Source organism: Chrysochloris asiatica, unplaced genomic scaffold (genome assembly GCF_000296735.1).
Source record: "Chrysochloris asiatica unplaced genomic scaffold, ChrAsi1.0 scaffold00019, whole genome shotgun sequence".
NCBI classification, from domain to species: Eukaryota; Metazoa; Chordata; class Mammalia; order Afrosoricida; family Chrysochloridae; genus Chrysochloris; species Chrysochloris asiatica.
In genome coordinates this window covers 27,331,293-27,348,913 of record NW_006408537.1, presented here as the reverse complement: position 1 = coordinate 27,348,913, position 17,621 = coordinate 27,331,293, and the positions used below count along the sequence as shown (strand labels likewise).

The 17,621-nt window shown below is 40.5% G+C and overlaps 1 protein-coding gene and 1 pseudogene across 1 annotated transcript in view; one reads left to right on the top strand and one right to left on the bottom strand.

Annotated features, from left to right (window-relative positions):
• MTO1 (mitochondrial tRNA translation optimization 1) overlaps window positions 1-12,559 on the bottom strand; it is a 39,500-nt gene extending 26,941 nt beyond the window's left edge. The window contains 3 exon segments of the mRNA XM_006835789.1: window positions 13-130; window positions 226-425; window positions 12,343-12,559. Coding sequence (XP_006835852.1) covers window positions 13-130; window positions 226-425; window positions 12,343-12,559 — 535 coding nt within the window.
• On the top strand, window positions 6,831-7,385 carry LOC102835509 (annotated as a pseudogene).
• Window positions 12,560-17,621: the final 5,062 nt, after the last annotated feature.

The window sequence follows — 17,621 nt, the reverse complement described above, 5'->3', positions numbered from 1 at the left end:
ACCAGTACATACCCAAAACAACGCCACTAACACGGCATTTCCCAGTGTGTTCAGGCTCTGGTTCTACAAGAATAAGATCTTCTACAGCTCCTTCCTGAACAGTAAGCAGTGGTGTGTTCAGGATTTCTTTCTATCAAGAGAGAAAGTTGAAAATTCATCAGTAAAACATTGCATCATATCATTAGAATCTTTCCTGTTCTCGTGTATGTTCTTTTCTGTTTTTACCTGCATGTTCTGTTTATAGAGTTGCCTGTCAATCTGAGCTCTTAGACCCCACACAGCTGGTCCCTTACGACGGTTTAATACTTTGTAATGTACACCAGACTGGTCACAAATGCGAGAACACAGGCCATCCAAGGCATCTATTTCCCTCATTAGATGCCCCTTTCCAATACCCCCAAAGGAAGGATTACAGGACATCTGACCTAAAGAGAATAAACAAAAGAAAAAAATTATAAACAACCTTGCACATAATTTTTAATAAGGAAATGTATGTATGATAAAAATAGAAAATCTGAAACATACACTAAAGAGAAAATCCCAGCATCCCAATGGGTCCAACAGGGCATCCTAGAAGACAAACTTACCTGAATTTTCTCTTGAATCATTTTCTTGGTATATTTTTTACCATTTCAATAGATTCGCCTTATCCTTTAAATGTGGTTTTGAAACTTTTACCCCATGAAACGTTCCCAAATTGAGCACATTTGGAAGAAGTCCCTTGATACAAGTTCCTTTTATAATTAATTGTATCTTTCATAAAAACCATCTGCTGTTTTCGTTTTCCAAACTTTTATTGTGCCCTGAGTGATAGTCTACATTGCAGAACACCAGTTTTACACTCAACCAATCACATCTTGTTTTATTGCAATGATTACAATCCCCTCCATACACTAATTGTTAACAGTATCTGCCTCTATTTCCTTTTTTTTTTTATGTTCACAAAACCATGCAGGAATATACAATCATTTAAATAACCAGAGGGCACATTTTGCAAGCCAACCTCCTGCCCGCCAGCACACAGTCTTTCTTTTCCTATGAGTCTAGAGTCCTCAGATGCTCTATGTCTCCATGCCATCACCTCTGCCTCCATCTCTGGTGTCGCTGCTTCTCTGATTAGGGTCCCATGTTCTGTTCATGCTCTTCTCTCTTAGTGGTCCTAAGGTCCTCTATTCCTGGAATGTAAGATTAACTCTCCCCCCTTTTTGTCACATAACTTCTATCTTTACAGTTGTGACCATTGTTAATTAGTCACGATAACAATTACTACTGAATCAAAAGAATCCTTGCCCCATTACCTTTCACCTGACCTGTCTAGGCAAGATGAAAACTATTCAGTGGGGATTCTACCTTCCCCGGCCTACTCCGAAACTAAACTACCTCTTGAAAACCTGTAAGCCAGACACTTCCTGCCTTTATAGCTCCCGCCCATTTTAGGAAGCCAATGTCTAAGTTGTCCATCTCTATCAACCCTGTGTACTGAGGGGATAGGATTGATCCTTGATGTGCATACTATTTCCGTCTTGGTTGATACTTAAGCTACTACATCCATAAACAAAGGTCAAGTCCATCAAATTGTAGCAATTTACACTTCATATCAGTTGAGCAAATAATACGAGAAGCTGGGTTCTATGAAGAAAAACGTGGCATCAGGATTGGAGGAAGACTCATTAACAACCTGCGATATGCAGATGATACAACCTTGATCGCTGAAAGTGAAGAGGACTTGAAACATTTACTTATGAAGATCAAAGAGCAAAGCCTTCGATATGGATTACATCTCAATGTCAAGAAAACAAAAAGCCTCACCACTGGACCAATAAACAACATTCTTATCAATGGAGAAAAGATTGAAGTTGTCAAGGACTTCATTCTTGGATCAACTATCAACACTTGTGGAAGCAGCAATCAAGAGATCAGACGACGTATTGCATTGGGAAAATCTGCTGCACAGGAACTTTTTAAAGTATTGAAGAGCAGAGATGTCAGCTTGAGGACTAAGGTGCGCCTGACCCAGGCCATGGTGTTTTCAACAGCCTCATATGGATGCGAAAGCTGGACAGTAAATAAGGAAGATCATAGAAGAATTGATGCCTTTGAGTTGTGGTGTTGGAGGAGAATACTGAAAGTGCCATGGACTGCCAAAACAACCAATAGATCTGTTTTGGAAGAAGTGCAGCCAGAGTGCTCCTTGGAGGCCAGGATGACAAAGCTTCGTCTCTCATACTTTGGACATATTGTCCGGAGGAAATAGTTGCTGGAGAAGGATGTCATGTTGGGTAAGGTGGAGGGTCAGAGAAAAAGAGGAAGACCCCTAAAGAGATGGATTGGCCAGGTGGCATCATTGATGGACTCAAGTGTGGCAGCGGTAGTGAAGTTGGCCCTGGATCGGACATTGTTTCGTTCTGCTGTGCATGGGGTCGCTATGAGTTGGTTCCAACTCAATGGCATCTGACAACAACAACATCAGCTGGATGCTTCAACTCGCTGCTATTTTCTTTTTGCTCTTATTTTGCAGAAATACTTAAACTGTAAAATTCTTGAAATGAGAAACCATATTTTATACTTTCCATTTAAATTCCCCCAATGTTATTTCAGAGGTGGTTGTGGTTGTTGTTAGGTGCCATTCATAGTGGTATCAATTCATAGTCGGTACCAATTCATAGCTACCCTATGCACAACAGAATGAAACAGTGCCCGTTCCTGGGCCAACCTCACAATCATTGCTATGCTTGAGCCCACTGATGCTACCACTTGGCCCATCCATCTCACTGGGGGTCTTCTCTTTTTCTCTGCCCCTCCACCTTACCAAACATGATATCCTTCTCCAGCAACTGGTCCCTACTGACAATATGTCCGAAGTATGAGAGATGAAGTTTGGCCATCCTGGCTTCCAAGGAGCACTCTGGCTGCATTTCATCCAACACAGATCTATTTGTTCTTTTGGCAGTCCATGGTACTTCCAATACTGTCCTCCTACACCATAACTCAAAATCAACAATTCTTATACCATCTTTCTTATTCAATGTCCAACTTTCATATGCATATGAGGTTATTGAAAATACCATGGCTTGGGAGGGTCAGGTGCACTTTAGTGCCCAAACTGACATCTTTGCTTTTCAACACTTTAAAAAGATCTTGTGCAGCACATTTACCTAATGCAATACACTGGGAGGCAGAGGGGTGGAAAAAGTTGGATCAATATCTGTATAACCACTGTAGCCACCACCGAGGCTTCTAAAAGTTTTTATGGCCTCCACAGGGTGGATAAATAATATCATGACTATGGTCTCATTTAGGAGTAAAAAAGATGCAGGCTCCATTCCTATAGAATTCTGTGATTATGGTAAGTTATCTAAGTTTATATGTCTTAGTTTCCCTATTGTAAAAAAGGGCTGATAAGTATAGTAGATATTGTTAGCTATCCCAAAGCCATTTCTCTCCTCCCCTTGAAATGTATAATTTTATTTAGATAAACACCCTTCCCTGTGAGACTCTGTGCTCAGGAGTGAAACCCCAATGCAGTTTAGGGATAAATCTTTATTGGCCTAAAGTAATTTTACTAATTCTGTTACTAGTTGCCAGTGTGTAGCTAAAGGACGGGCAAAAAAAATCACAGGGGAAGCAATGTTAGAGGTGCGTAGGAAAGAGTTTTCTAGCTCTTTAAAGAGACACAAAGAGAAAAAAAGTACCTTTCTGCTGAAAGATGTCCTCTCTAAATGTGACACCTAGAAGGTTTGCAGTCACTTTGTAACTACAAGGACAGCTAGGGTGGCAAAAAGCAAATATGGAAGGAATCTAAATCGTTGGATCTTCTAGGTCCCTGCATTACCCAACCTTAGAAGTGATCCACTTGAATATTTCTTGTGGCATAAGAAAGTTCTCGTTTTTCTTGTTTATTTGTTTAACTTTTTTTGTGTGATTTGTGAGAAGATTTACAGAGTGAATTCGTTTTCCACTCAACAATTCATACCCATTTTGTTTTGCTAAAGAATGTCTGTTCCATGGCAATGAAACAATATAAGACAGGATGAATGTAAAGCTAATGTTCTCCCATGTAAATTATCACATAATTCACAATAAAACATTAAAAAAAAGTCTGTTACTTGCAAAATGAGATAATATATATGAAGCACTGTGTCAGGTAAATAATAAATAACATTTATTAATAATTATTTTCTTTACCAGGCCACTGTAAAATATTTTCTGCCACTTGACCCTTTATGTTTAAATTACATAATTTCACTGAGTTGAAATTACTATTTACATAAGCATCCTTACATGAAAATCTCAGAAAACTGCCCATTGCCCTTTGCATAAGATCAATATACATAAAGTAATAATATTTATATCATTGAGTCTACATAAAAACATCCAACTTATATTCCTTAGTTTCTAATTCAACATATAATTTCACATAAAAATTAAAAAAATGTTTTATTATAAAAATCTGTTGCCACTGAATCGATTAGAACTCGTAACTATACTACAGGGTAGAGTCCAACAGTCCTAAAGGATTTTCAGGGTTGTAACTCTCCAGGGACTCCTGCTGTGGCGCTGTTGGTTAATGCACTGCACTGCAAAGTCCATTTGAACCAGGAGGCCTGTGGTTCAAGCTCCCCAGTTGATCCTGAGAAACCCTATACAGGGTTGCTATGGGTCGGAACCCGACTCAACGGCTCTTAACAACAATTCACTAGGGATGAGAATGCCATATCTTTCTCCCTCCCTCAGAGCCAAGGGAAGGTTTGAACTCAGAACCACAAGTGAGTTTGAACAGCCAACCTTTCAGTTAGCAGCAGGCCACTATAAACACTGTGCCACCAGGGTTTCTTCATCTTATTCCAATGTGTCAAATTATCTTAAGAAAAAAGGGTTTGATTTTAAGATAAAATTGTAATTCATTAATTTCTGAGTTTATCCACTCAACTGTCAGTTTGTAGTACTGTGGTGGGTTTCCGTGTTGCTGTGATGCTGGAAGCTATGCCACCAGTATTTAAAATGCCAACACGGTCAGGTTTCAGTAGAGCTTCTAAACTAAGACACACCACCTTTCAGTTTAGCCACTGAAAACCTTATTCAGATATAGAAGCAGGAGATGAAAACAATATGAAGAGCAGCAGAGCATTGTTAAGTATAGTAGTGTCAGGAGATGAGTCCCTAAGGTTGGAAGGTACTCAAAATACAACAGGGGAAGAGATGCCTCTTCAAAGTAGCTGTTGCTGTTAAGTGTTGTCAAGTCAGTTCCGATTCATAGAGACCCTATTTAGGGTTTCCAAGGAGAGGCTAGTGAGTTTGAGCCACCAGCTTTAAAGTTCAGACTGACCTTGCAGTCCAGTGCTTATCCTACAGCACCACACAAGGACTCCAAAGTCTATTCAAAGTAGTAGTTGTTGTTGATTCCCACTCACTGAGTTGGTTTCCAACAAGTACCAGGAGCTGATGGGTTTGAACTGCCTACCTTGTGGTCTGAAGTCCAGTGCTAATCCTACAGCACCACACCAGGAATACAAGTAGAGCTGACTATAATGATGTGAATGAAATAAAGCTTTTAGGACCTTCATTTGCTGATGGCACAAAACTCAAAATAAGGAGGAACAGCTACAAACATCCATTAATAATCGGAACATGGAATGTACAAAGTATGAACCTAGGAAAATTGGAGGTTGTCAAAAATGAAAACAAGATCAACATCCCAGGCATTAGTGAGCTGAAATGGACTGGCATTGGCTCTTTTGAGTCAGACAAACATATGTTTTACTGTGCCAGAAACAGGAAATTTAAGAGGAATGACATCTCATGCAATGCCAAAAAGAATATTTCAAGATCAATCTTAAAGTGCAATACTGTCAGTGATAGGATAATGTCCATACACCTACAAGGAAGACCAGTTAAGTATATTATTATTCAAATTTACACACCAACCACTATGTTGTTGTTGTTGTTAAGTGCCGTCGAGTCGGTTCCGACCCATAGCGACCCTGTACAGGGTTTCCGAGGGTGTAAATCCTTACGGGAGTAGAAAGCCTCATCTTTCTCCCGCGGAGCGGCTGGTAGTTTCGAACAGCTGACCTTAAGGTTCGCAGCCCTATAGCCAATGAAATAAAACTGAAGAACTCTACCAACTCTTTATGGAGCTCTGGTAGCGTAGTCATTATGAATCGGGCTGCAAACCGCAAGGTCAGCAGTTCGAAACTACCAGCTGTTCCACAGGAGAAAGATGAGGCCTTCGGCTCCCGTAAAGATTTAGGACCTCAGAAACCCTGTTCAGGGTAGCTATGGGTCGGAACCGACTCCACGGTACTTAACAACAACAACAACAACAACAACCAACTCTTTAGTCTAAAATTAATTAAAAATTAAATCAAGATGCATTGGTAATTATTGCTGATTGGAATGTGAAGGTTGGAAACAATGTGGTAGGATCAGTAGTTGGAAAACATGATCTTGGTGATAGAAATGATACTGGAGACTGTATGATAAAATTTTGCAACACAAGCAACTTACTCATAGCAAATACCTTTTTTTAACATAAAAGGCAGCTATATACATGTACCTCACCAGATGTAATACACACAAATCAAGTTAACCACATCTGTGGGACACTGGAAAAACTCAAAATCAAAAACAAAGGAAAAAGTACGCACTGTGGTCCCGTGGATCTGTGTCTTGCTTCAACAGTGTTTGGATGGAACAGATCCAGGGACTGTTTCAGCCTTGGACCACCTCTAACAACTTCTTTAGGCACAATCTCTTCTCCGGGACCCGTCTTCTTGAGCATTCCCTGTTACCGGGACCAGCTAAACACTATTTTTTTTTTATGTGTGTGGTTAGCTCCAAATCTTCAACCAACCATGAGCTCTCAAATCTGTCAGAATTATTCCGCTGAAGCGGAGGCCGGCGTCAACCGTCGTCTGGTTAATCTGCATCTGCGGGCCTCTTACACCTACCTCTATCTGGACTTCTATTTCAATTGCGATGATGTGGCTTTGGAAGGTGTGGGACACTTCTTCCCTGAGTTGGCAAAGGAGAAGCGCGAGGGTGCTAAGTGTCTCTTGAAACTGCAAAACTAGCGTGGTGGTTGCGCACTCTTCCAGGACTTGCAGAAGCTGTCCCAAGATGAGTGGGGAAGAACCCTGGATGCCATGGAAGCCGCCCTGGCCCTGGAGAAGAACCTGAACCAGCCTCTTCTTGATCTGCATGCCGTGGGTGCTATCCACACAGACCCCCACCTCTGTGACTTTCTGGAAAATCATTTCCTCGACGAGGAGGTGAAAATTATCAAGAAGATGGGCGACCACTTGACCAACCTCTGTCGGATGGCCGGTCCCCTGGCAGGGCTGGGCGAATACCTCTTCGAAAGGCTTACTCTCGAGAACGACTAGGAAGAGCCTTTGGAGCCCCGTAACCTGTAAAGGGCCTTTCAGTATTCCCCTGCTCTCCTCAGACCTTCTGCCTGAACCTTGCTCTCCAGCTACAGACGCAGCATAGTCAACGCCCTGGAGCCCCTCTTCAAGCCGTAGACCAAATGAAAACAATAAAGCTCCCATTTACAGCAAAAAAAGAGAGAAAAGAACCACATGATCATACTGACTGATGCAGAAAAGGCATTTGACAAAATCCAACATCCATTACTAATAAAAATATTCATCAAAATAAGAATAGAAGGGGAATTGCTCAACATAATTTAGGGCATATATACAAATTCAACAGATAATAGTACTCTCAATGGAGAGAAACTGAAAGCATTCCCTTTGCAAACAGGAACCAGACAAGGGTGCCCTTTATCACCATTTCTATTCAATACTGTGTTGGAAGACTTAGTCAGAAATATATAGCAAGAAAAGGGAAATTACAGACATTCAAATTGGCAAAGAAGAAGTAAAACTCTATTTGCAGATGTCATAATCTTAAACATAGAAAATCCCCAAGACTCAGCAAGAAAATTATTGGAACTCATCGGAAGATTTAGCAAAGTCACAGGGTACAAGATCAATATACAAAAGCCAGTTGGATTCTTCAACACCAATAAAAGACAGCTCTAAAAAGAAGCCAGGAAAATAATACCATTTACAATAACCACCCAAAAGATGAAATAATTAGTTCAAATCTAACCAGAAGAACAAAAGACCTATACAAAGAAACTATATAACACTTACTACAAAAAAACCATACAAAAATGGAAGAATCAACCCTGCTCAAGGACAGGAATACTTAACATTGTGAAAATGTCAATACTATCCAAAGCAACCTGTAGGTATAATGCAATCCCACTCAATTCCAACATTTAAAGAGATGGAAAAGGTGATCACTAACCTTATATGGAAAGTAAAGAGACCTTGGGTAAACAAAGCATTACTTAGGAAGAAGAGCAAAGTTGGAGGCCTCTCACTTTCTAATCTCAAAATCTACTACACAAGCAAAGTGGTCAAAACAGTATGGTACTGGTACAAGGAAAGATGCATAGATTAATGGTACAGAATTAGCTTAGAGAAGCTAAACAAAAAGGAGAAATGAGGAAGTAAAATAGCTGAACAGAAAATTACAAAGGACAGCTTGAAAAGACAAAGTGCAAAGACCTGGAATTGAAAAACCACAAGAGAAGAAATGTTCAGCATTTCTCAAAATGAAAGAATTGAAGGAAAAATTCAAGCCTCAACTTGCAATATTTAAGGATTCTATGGGCAAAATACTGAATAATAAGAAAGTATCATAAGAAGGTGGGAGATAGGCCCATAGACTGAGAAAAGCAGAAGGCTGGCATGTAAAACATGCCCTTTGGACATTTAAATGAATATATATTTACAATGTGGTATATGTACATCAAAAAAAAATTAAAAAGGTAACAGGGATAAGTATTGTTGGCTAAGGGTGCATAGAGAGGATTGTAATCATTACAATGATTTCCTGAACGTAAAACTGGTGATCTGCTCTATAAGCCTTTGCTTACTCAATACAGAATAAAAGCTTAAAAAAAAAAAAAAAAAAAAAAAAGAAGGGAGGAACACAAAGTCCCTGTACCAAAAAGAAAAGTTGGATGTTCAACCATTTCAAGAGGCAGCATATGAACAAGAACCCAATGGTTAAAAAAAAGGACAAATGGTAATGAAGGAAGAAGTCCAAGCTGCACTGAAAGCATTGGTGACAAACAGGCCTCCAGGAATTGATGGGATATAAATTGAAATATTTCAACAAACCAACACAGCACTGGAGGAATGTACTCATCTATACCCAGAAATCTGGAAGACAGCTACCTGGATACCTGATTGGAAGAGATCCATATTTGTGCCCACTCCAAAGAGGTGACCCAACAGAAGGTAGAAATCATCCAACTATATCATTAATACCACATGCAAGTAAAATTTTGCTGAAGATAATTCAAAAGCACTATCAACAGTTGTTGTTGTTGTTGTTATGTGCCGTGGAGTCGGAACCGACTCATAGCGACCCTGTACAGGGTTTCCGAGGGTGTAAATCTTTACGGGAGTAGAAAGCAACAGTAGATCCACAGAAAACTGCCAGAAATACAAACCAGATTCAGAAGAGAATGTGGAACAAGGGAGAGCACTGCTGATCTCAGATATATCTTGGCTGAAAACAGACAATACCAGAAAGATGTTTACTTGTACTTTATTGATTATGCAAAGTCTTTCGACTGTGTAGATTATGACCAATTATGTATAATACTGAAAAGAATTGATATTCAGAACACGTAGTTGTGTTCATGAGGGACCTTTAACAGAGCAAGAGGCAGTTGTTAGAACAGAACAAGGGGATATTGGTTTAAAATCAAGAAAGGTGTGCATCTGGGTTGTGTCTTTTCACCACACTTATTCAATCTATATGCTGAGCAAATTATCTGTGAAGCTGAATTATAGAAAGAACATGGCATCAGAACTGAAGGAAGACGTACTAACAATCTGCGATATGCAGATGATACAACCTTGTTTGATCAAAGAGAAGAGGACTTAAAATATAGATAAAGATCAAAGACTACAATTTTCAGTATGGACTGCACCTCAATGTAAAAAATCCTCAGAACTGGACCAACAAAAAACATTATGATAAATGAAGAAAAGACTGGCACTGTCAGAAACTTTATTTTGCTTGGATCCAAAATCAACACTCAAAGAAGCAGCCATCAAGAAATTAAACAACATACTACATTAGGCAAATCTGCTACACAAGACCTCTTTAATGTGTTCAAGAGCTAAGATGTTAATTTCAGGACTAAAGTGTGGCTGACCCATACCATGATATTTTCAATTTGCTCTTATGAATAAGAAACTTGAACAATGAATATAGAAAATCTTATAAGCATCACTGAATTTGCATTAAAGTGTTCGCAAACAGTATTAAAAGTACCATGGATTGTAAGAACATCGATTGTAAGGAGAAATACGGCCAGAATGCTTCTTAGAAGCCAGGATGGTAAGACTTCAACTCCCATACTTCGAACATATAATCAGGAGGGGAAAATCCCTGCATTTGGAAATCCATCATGCTTGGCAAAGTGGGCGAGGATCAGTGAAAAAGAGGAAGATTATCCCGCAACAAGATGGACTGTATAGTGGCAGCAGCAATGGGCTCAAATGTAACAACTATGAGGATGGCACAGGATTGGGCAGTGTTTTGTTCTATTGTGCATAAGATCGGTCACTGTGAATCGGAACCAATTTGATGGCATATCTCTGAAACATGTTTGTTTAAACAAGAAACTTAGATTATATTGTATTGGTAGAAGACTATGTATTTTAATAAGGATCCCTTTATCCTTGACACAAGCATATTACTGGCACGGTAGATTAAAAACTGGACTGCTAATAACAAGATCAATGGTTCAAACACACCAGCCACTCCTTGGAAACACTAGAGTCTTTATCAGTCAAACCAACTTGAAGGCACTTAACAACAAGAACAATTTAATAACCAATCACGTAGTTTAATAATACTTTTTGCTCATTAGATTCTTTTTGTAATTGCATATATAGTAAGTGGCCTTTATTTTTTTCAAAAAAAATGCAAACAACACTAAAGTCTATAATGACGAATGTGAAGGGTCTCAGGTAAACTCTGGTAATTCTACCTCTTCTTCCACCACTCCCACCCCCACTACCCCCGCACTGCCCCAGAAAAGTATCACCACTTTTAACAGCGTATATTCCTCCACAATTGCAAGCTAAATGGTAAAAAATGGTAAAAGCACTGAAGTACACAAATATGAGATTTAATTTAAAATTTCCAAACAGTTTATATTCCAATTCTGTTCATTCTTAAACCAAAGGCGGGGTAGGGTGTGGATGGGAGGAGAGAGTTGTCGTTAGGTGCCGTTAGTCGGTTCCAACTCAAAGCGATCTTTCTCTTTTTCATTGACTCTCTGCTTTACCACGCATGATGTCCTTCTCCAGGGACTGATGCCTCCTGATAATACATATGAGTATGAGAAGGAGCTCTGGTAGCCTAGTGGTTACGAATCGGGCTGCGAACCTCAAGGTCAGCAGTTCGAAACTACCAACTGTTCCGCGGGAGAAAGATGAGGCTTTCTGCTCCCGTAAAGATTTACAACCTCAGAAAACCTGTACAGAGTCACTTGGAGTCAGAACGGCTCGCACATAACAATAACAAACAGGCTCGCCATGAGCTTTAAATTAGGGCACTCCAATTAAAAAGCTAAAAAAGCACTGTGGAACTATGAGCCCAAAATTGGGGGACAAAAACCGAGCAGACAGCAATAGTTGTTATGTGCGTGGATTCGGTTCCGACTCATAGTGACCCTTTACAGGGTTTCCGAGGCTGTAATAGGTAGTCCTTTTCTTCAGAAGGACTTGTAGCAGAGTCCTGGTGTGGCGCTGAGGATAAGCTCTGGACTGTAAAATCTGCGGTTAAAATTTACCAGCTGCTCCTCAGAAACCTTATACAGGGTCACTAGGAGTCAAAACAACGACACTTAACACCAGTCATGCTAATTCTGTCAGCAGCCAATACAACCCTAGATCCACAGAATGGTGGTGGTGATGTGCCGTGGAGTCGGAATCGACTCATTAGGGACCCTGTAAAGGGTTCCGAGGCTGTAAATCTTTAAGGGAGCAGAAAGCCTCATCTTTCTCCCGCGGAACAGCTGGTAGTTTCGAATTGCTTACCTTAAGGTTCGCAGCCCGATTCGTAACCGCTACGCTACCACAGAAGAGACTAATCCAAAATTCTGGCCCTTCCCTTCTGATCCCTTCAAAACACTGATCAAGGCTAAGACCACTGGGGTTGGGAGGATGCGGTGGGGAGAAGACGTTGCCACGATCAGGCCACGAGCTTTTGACCATGCACCGCATCATCCCCGCTTCTTACCGATAGTGTCCAGGCGGTGCGTCAGTAGTAACGTCCGAGAACCACACCGAGCGGCGGCAGCGGCTGCTTCAGTCCCGGCATGTCCTCCGCCTATGACTACTACGTCGAAGTGCAGACACCTGGGCGTCCCGCTCCCACCGCTGAGCCGGGCCAATGAAAGGTGCTGTTTGGTGATAGAACTCGCGACCCGGAGACTACAGCTTTGGAGGGAAAACATAGTGGAAGAAAGTCTGAGTCTGTGTGACTCCGATTCCGACACGAAAGAAGTGCAAAAACTTGCGCAAGAAAAGATTTCAGAGTCTGCAGGGCGCAGCCATCTTGAGCTGATGTCACGGTGTAGCCAATCTACGTCCAACGTGGCTGCTGATAGGAGGATTGACGCAACTTTACAAGCGAAGGGCGAATGGGCAACAGTGCGCATGGGCGTGACCTTCTGTATCACGTATCCTCATTGAGGCAGGCCACTGGATTAAAAATCAGGTTGGCGGTTCAAACCGCCAGCCACTCCAGGAACCACTACAGAGGATCACTTTGAGAACCGACTCTTGGGCACTTAACAACAACAACAGCCCATTTAATTAGTTATGGTCCTTGGCTGGCAGCTCTACGCGAATGCCATCTTTCGTTCTTTCCTAGGAGTTGCAGCTCTACTCTCCAGATACCTACCTAAGAATTAGGAATTGATTCATTTTGCCTTGTAAAAAACTGACTTTTCTCGTAACTATCTCCCTGAATTGTTTGTCTATAAAGATTGCAATCTGAATACATGAACAAATTCCAATGGAGTTCAAATACATTTATGAATGAAAAATTCATGATGGTTAATTAGGGAAATCGGATGATTGTATATTAAGAGTTCAGCCTTTCGAAATTGACATCCTCAAAGTATTCCTCAGAGAAAAAACCTTTTGTTGGATACTGAAACCTCCCTTGTGGCAATTATATTGTTTAGATCATTAAAATCCTTCAGTACTGTAAAGTTCAGGAAGACTTTTGATCAAGGCTAGATGATTACATTAAATTCAGTTTTTGCTGAATTACCCTTTATTATTTGGCCTCCAAATAAGTTTTTCTGTCTCTTTCCTACCTCCTATCACACAGAACAAGATGTCTTGTTTTTGCATTTGCTGTTCCCTCACTCTGATTTTTTTCCCCATCTTCTCCCACACCTCTCCACAAACTTTAAGACATTTGATTCTTCAGAATAATGTCACTAGAGACAAATGGAATAAGCATAGGCAAAAAAATAAAAAGGACATTCTATATGATGTTTTCTGTTTGTGTGTTTCATACCCATTCTTTTAAAAAAATTTTTTTTATTGTGAATTGAATGATAGTTTACATGGGAGAACATCAGTTTTACAATCATTCTATCATATTTCATTTCATTGCAATGATTACAATCCCCTCCATGTATCATCATTCAATAGTATGTGCTTCTATTCCCTCTGGGTTTTTTTTTTGATGTATACTCCAAAACACTCAGGAATATATAATCATTTAAATAACCAAAGGGCATATTCTGCAAGCCTGCCTCTTGGCTGCCAGCACACAGCCTTTCTCTTTCCATGTCCAGAGTCCTCATCTGCTCTATCTCTCCATGTCATCACACCTATTTCTTGATATATTTTCTTCATTTGCCTTCCAAACATCAAAGTGTCCTATTTTTCTGGCTGCTCCTTCTTAGTTTACTTTGCTTTTTCTTCCCTCTTGAGCACTGTGCTCAAGCCCAAGGGCACAGTCAAACCAATCTCAAAATTCCATCCTGAGGAATCTGCCTCCTGTAAGGAACCATTCTTTTTTTTTTTTTTTTTTTTTAAATAAATGTCTTATTGTGAATTGTGTGATAGTTGACATGGGAGAACATTAGTTTTACATTCATTCTATCATATATCGTTTCATTGCCATAGTTACCATCCCGTCCATGCATCATCACCCAACCAAAGGATATACCCTGCAAGCCTGCCCCCACCCCCAACCCACGGTCCTCAGCATGCAGCCCCTTTCCCTCTCTGGATCTCAAGTCCCCAACCACTCCATCTCTTCACGTCATCTTCTCTGCCTCCATCTCAGGCCTCACTGCTTCTCTGGATAGGGTCTTGCTCTCTGCTCTTCTCCATTGATGGTCCCAGGGCCCTCTGCTCCTAGACTGAAAAGTTAATCACTCCCCTCCTTGCTATAAAATGTCCACCTTTACATTTCCAACCCTCACAATCAGTTCTGGTAACAATTATTCACTATTGCGTTACAAGAGACTCATCTGAATTTCATTTAATTAGCCCTTCCTGGACAGGCTGGATGCTATTCACTGGAGACTCCACCTTCCTCCAGGCCCTTTGGAACCAAATTCCCTCTTGAAAGCTTGTAAGCCAGTCACTTCTTACCTTTGTATCCTTCCCCCCATTTTGGGTAGCCAGTGTCCAAGTTGCCCATCCCTGTCTACTCTTTGTGTGGAGGGGGTGGGAATAATTCTTGCAGCAGGGATTTGTTTCCTCTTTTGAGCTACTGCATTTATAGGTGTAGGTAAGGAACCATTCTTGTAACTAATTATGTAAAAACCTGGGTCCAATCAGGAGATGGAAATCACACAATAGGCTAAACAAGGGAAGTTATACTAGCTATAATAAAAGAGTAACTACCTATCACTTAACTCACAATAAAAGCTTTAAAAAAAAATTTAAAAGTGTAACTGAAAAATATAATAAAACTGTAGCTGGGACCTTAGGGGTGAGAGAGAGTATCCAGCGAAAGACAAACTTGGAAGGGATTCAGACGTCATAGGAGAAGGTTGTAGTTTGGGCATCAAATAACAAAAAGTTCAGACTTCATAGGAAACGTTTATAGTTTGGCCATTAGATAACAGAGAAGTTTACTGATTTAGATAGACTGGAGCTGGTCTAGACAGGCAAACCCTCATATTGCAGGATGGGGAGCAAGGAACCAGCATCTAGGAACTAGTGGGTGCAGAAGGCTTTCAGAGAGCACTTAGTGACTTCCAGAGGCAGTGGTGGCTCCATGTGTGATCCTCTGGACCACAGATGATTGTGTGCAGGCTAGGCAGGAGTTTAGTTTCCTGCGGACAGGCTACTTCCAAAACATGGCTGAAATGTTATAGAAGGATCACTTTCTGGAACTGTGACTCAAGCAAGCTCCACCAGATGTTCTCACAATTTCCCCCTCACCTACTCTTTGTCCTTCACCCCCTCTCCCCATCCTCCACCCTTCTTTGGAAGTCTCAGGGCTTCTCTTGCTCCTGTAATGTTCCGCTGACAATCTCTACTTGAGAAAGTTTAACATCCTGCTCACTTTGAAAAAGAAATGCTTAAAGGAATTATGCTTATCATGATCAAATTCAGAGCTTAGAGGCAATGACACATCTCAAATTTAACATACTCCAACCATACTTGCTGTTGTTTGAACAACCTGACAGGATCCGACTTTATGTCCATTGAATAAGCTTGTCCTTCTGCCTGGAACATTCTTTCCCTAGGAATCCCTTCTTTTAAATCTTTGCTAAAATATCACTTTCTCTGTATTTTAGTTTTGCATCACCTCTCATTACTGATCCCATTTTGCAGGTAGCTAAAAGGAGCTCTGGTAGCGTTGTGGTTACAAATTGGGCTGTGTCGCAAGCTCAGCAGTTTGAAACTACCAGCTGTTCTGCGGGAGAAAGATGAGGCTTTCAGCTCCCAGAAAGATTTACAGCCTCGGAAACTCTGTACAGGGTCGCTATGAGTCGGAACCGACTCTATGGCACACATCATCAACAACAACAACATAAAGGCAAAAGGCCAGTAGGTGACGCAGCACACCACTTATTGAAAGAGCATTTTAGGTGTGTGGGCTGTTTTTTGTTTCTTTGTTCTCCTTCTTCTTGCATCATATGACAGGAGACAGCAACCGTAGTCATAGGGCCAAACCATAACTGTACCCTCTGCAACCAACCCCACCAATACCATTTACTATACACCAAAGCAGTTACTACAACCAATATTGGCTAAATCCACTCTGAACCGAACTGTACAAACATTGAACAGAGAAGCTCATCTCCTGATCACACCCATCAGGAGGCAATGGGGTATATCTAAGAACACACTAACATACATTCATCAAATTAATACAAATACAAAAATACCAAAATGTTTAAAAAACAGCAGAAAATTTCTATCCACATGAAGAAACAAGACAAAGTAGCTCAAACAAACGACCCAAGAGGCAGAGCTAGAAAATTATTTTGAGGGAGAAGCAGCACAGGAACTACCTGAAAAATAATTCAGGAGAATGATATTGAGGCACATCCAAACATTTCACAAAAAGGTCGAGGAAAATCAGGACAATTTCAGAAAAGTGCTACGGGATCAAACAAAACAGATACAGCCTTGAAGACAATACAAAACCTGCAAACAGAAATTCAGAAGATCAATACTAAGATATCAGAAATGGACATACACTGAAAGGGCAAAGGAGTAGAATTGAATCAATGGAAGCCAAAATTAATGAACTTGAAGATACATCTCTCAATACTAGTAAGATAGAAGAACAATCAGAGAAAATAATGAAAAAATCTGAAGAAAGCCTAAAGTTCATGTGAGCAGCATGAAGAAGAATAATCTACTGGTGTTCAGAATTCCAGAATAGGAAGAGACAAAGAAAACCAGAGAAAAAAATAGTCGAAGAGCTACTGGAAGAAAAATTCCCTAACATCATGAAAAACAAGATGATAAGTATTTGAGAAGCTGAATGAACCCAAACAGGAAACCCCAAAAGCAAATCACCAAGACACATCATAATCAAACTCTCCAAAATCAAAGACAAGGAAAGAATCCTGAAAACAGCTTGGGAAAAACGTTACCTACAAAGGATAATCAGTAAGATTAAGTTCTGACTACTCAGCAGAAACCATGCAGGCAAGAAGGCAATGGGAGACATATTCAAAATTCTGAAAGAAAACAACTGCCAACCAAGAATCAAATACCCAGCAAAACCATCCCTCAAATACAAAGGTGAAATTGAGACATTTCCAGATAAAGAGAAATTAAAGGAATTTAAAAAGCAGACCAACTTTACAAAAAATATTAAAGGGAGTCCTTCTGGACTGAGAATCAAAGATAGCAGACAACTGTAGTCTCCCATGTATGACATACATGAAAGCCATACATGGAAGCACCACCCAGAATACAATCTGGTAACATTGTTGTTGTCAGGTGCCATCGAGTTGGAACCGACTCATAGCGACCCATGCACAGCAGAAGGAAACAATGTCCGATCCTGGGCCAACC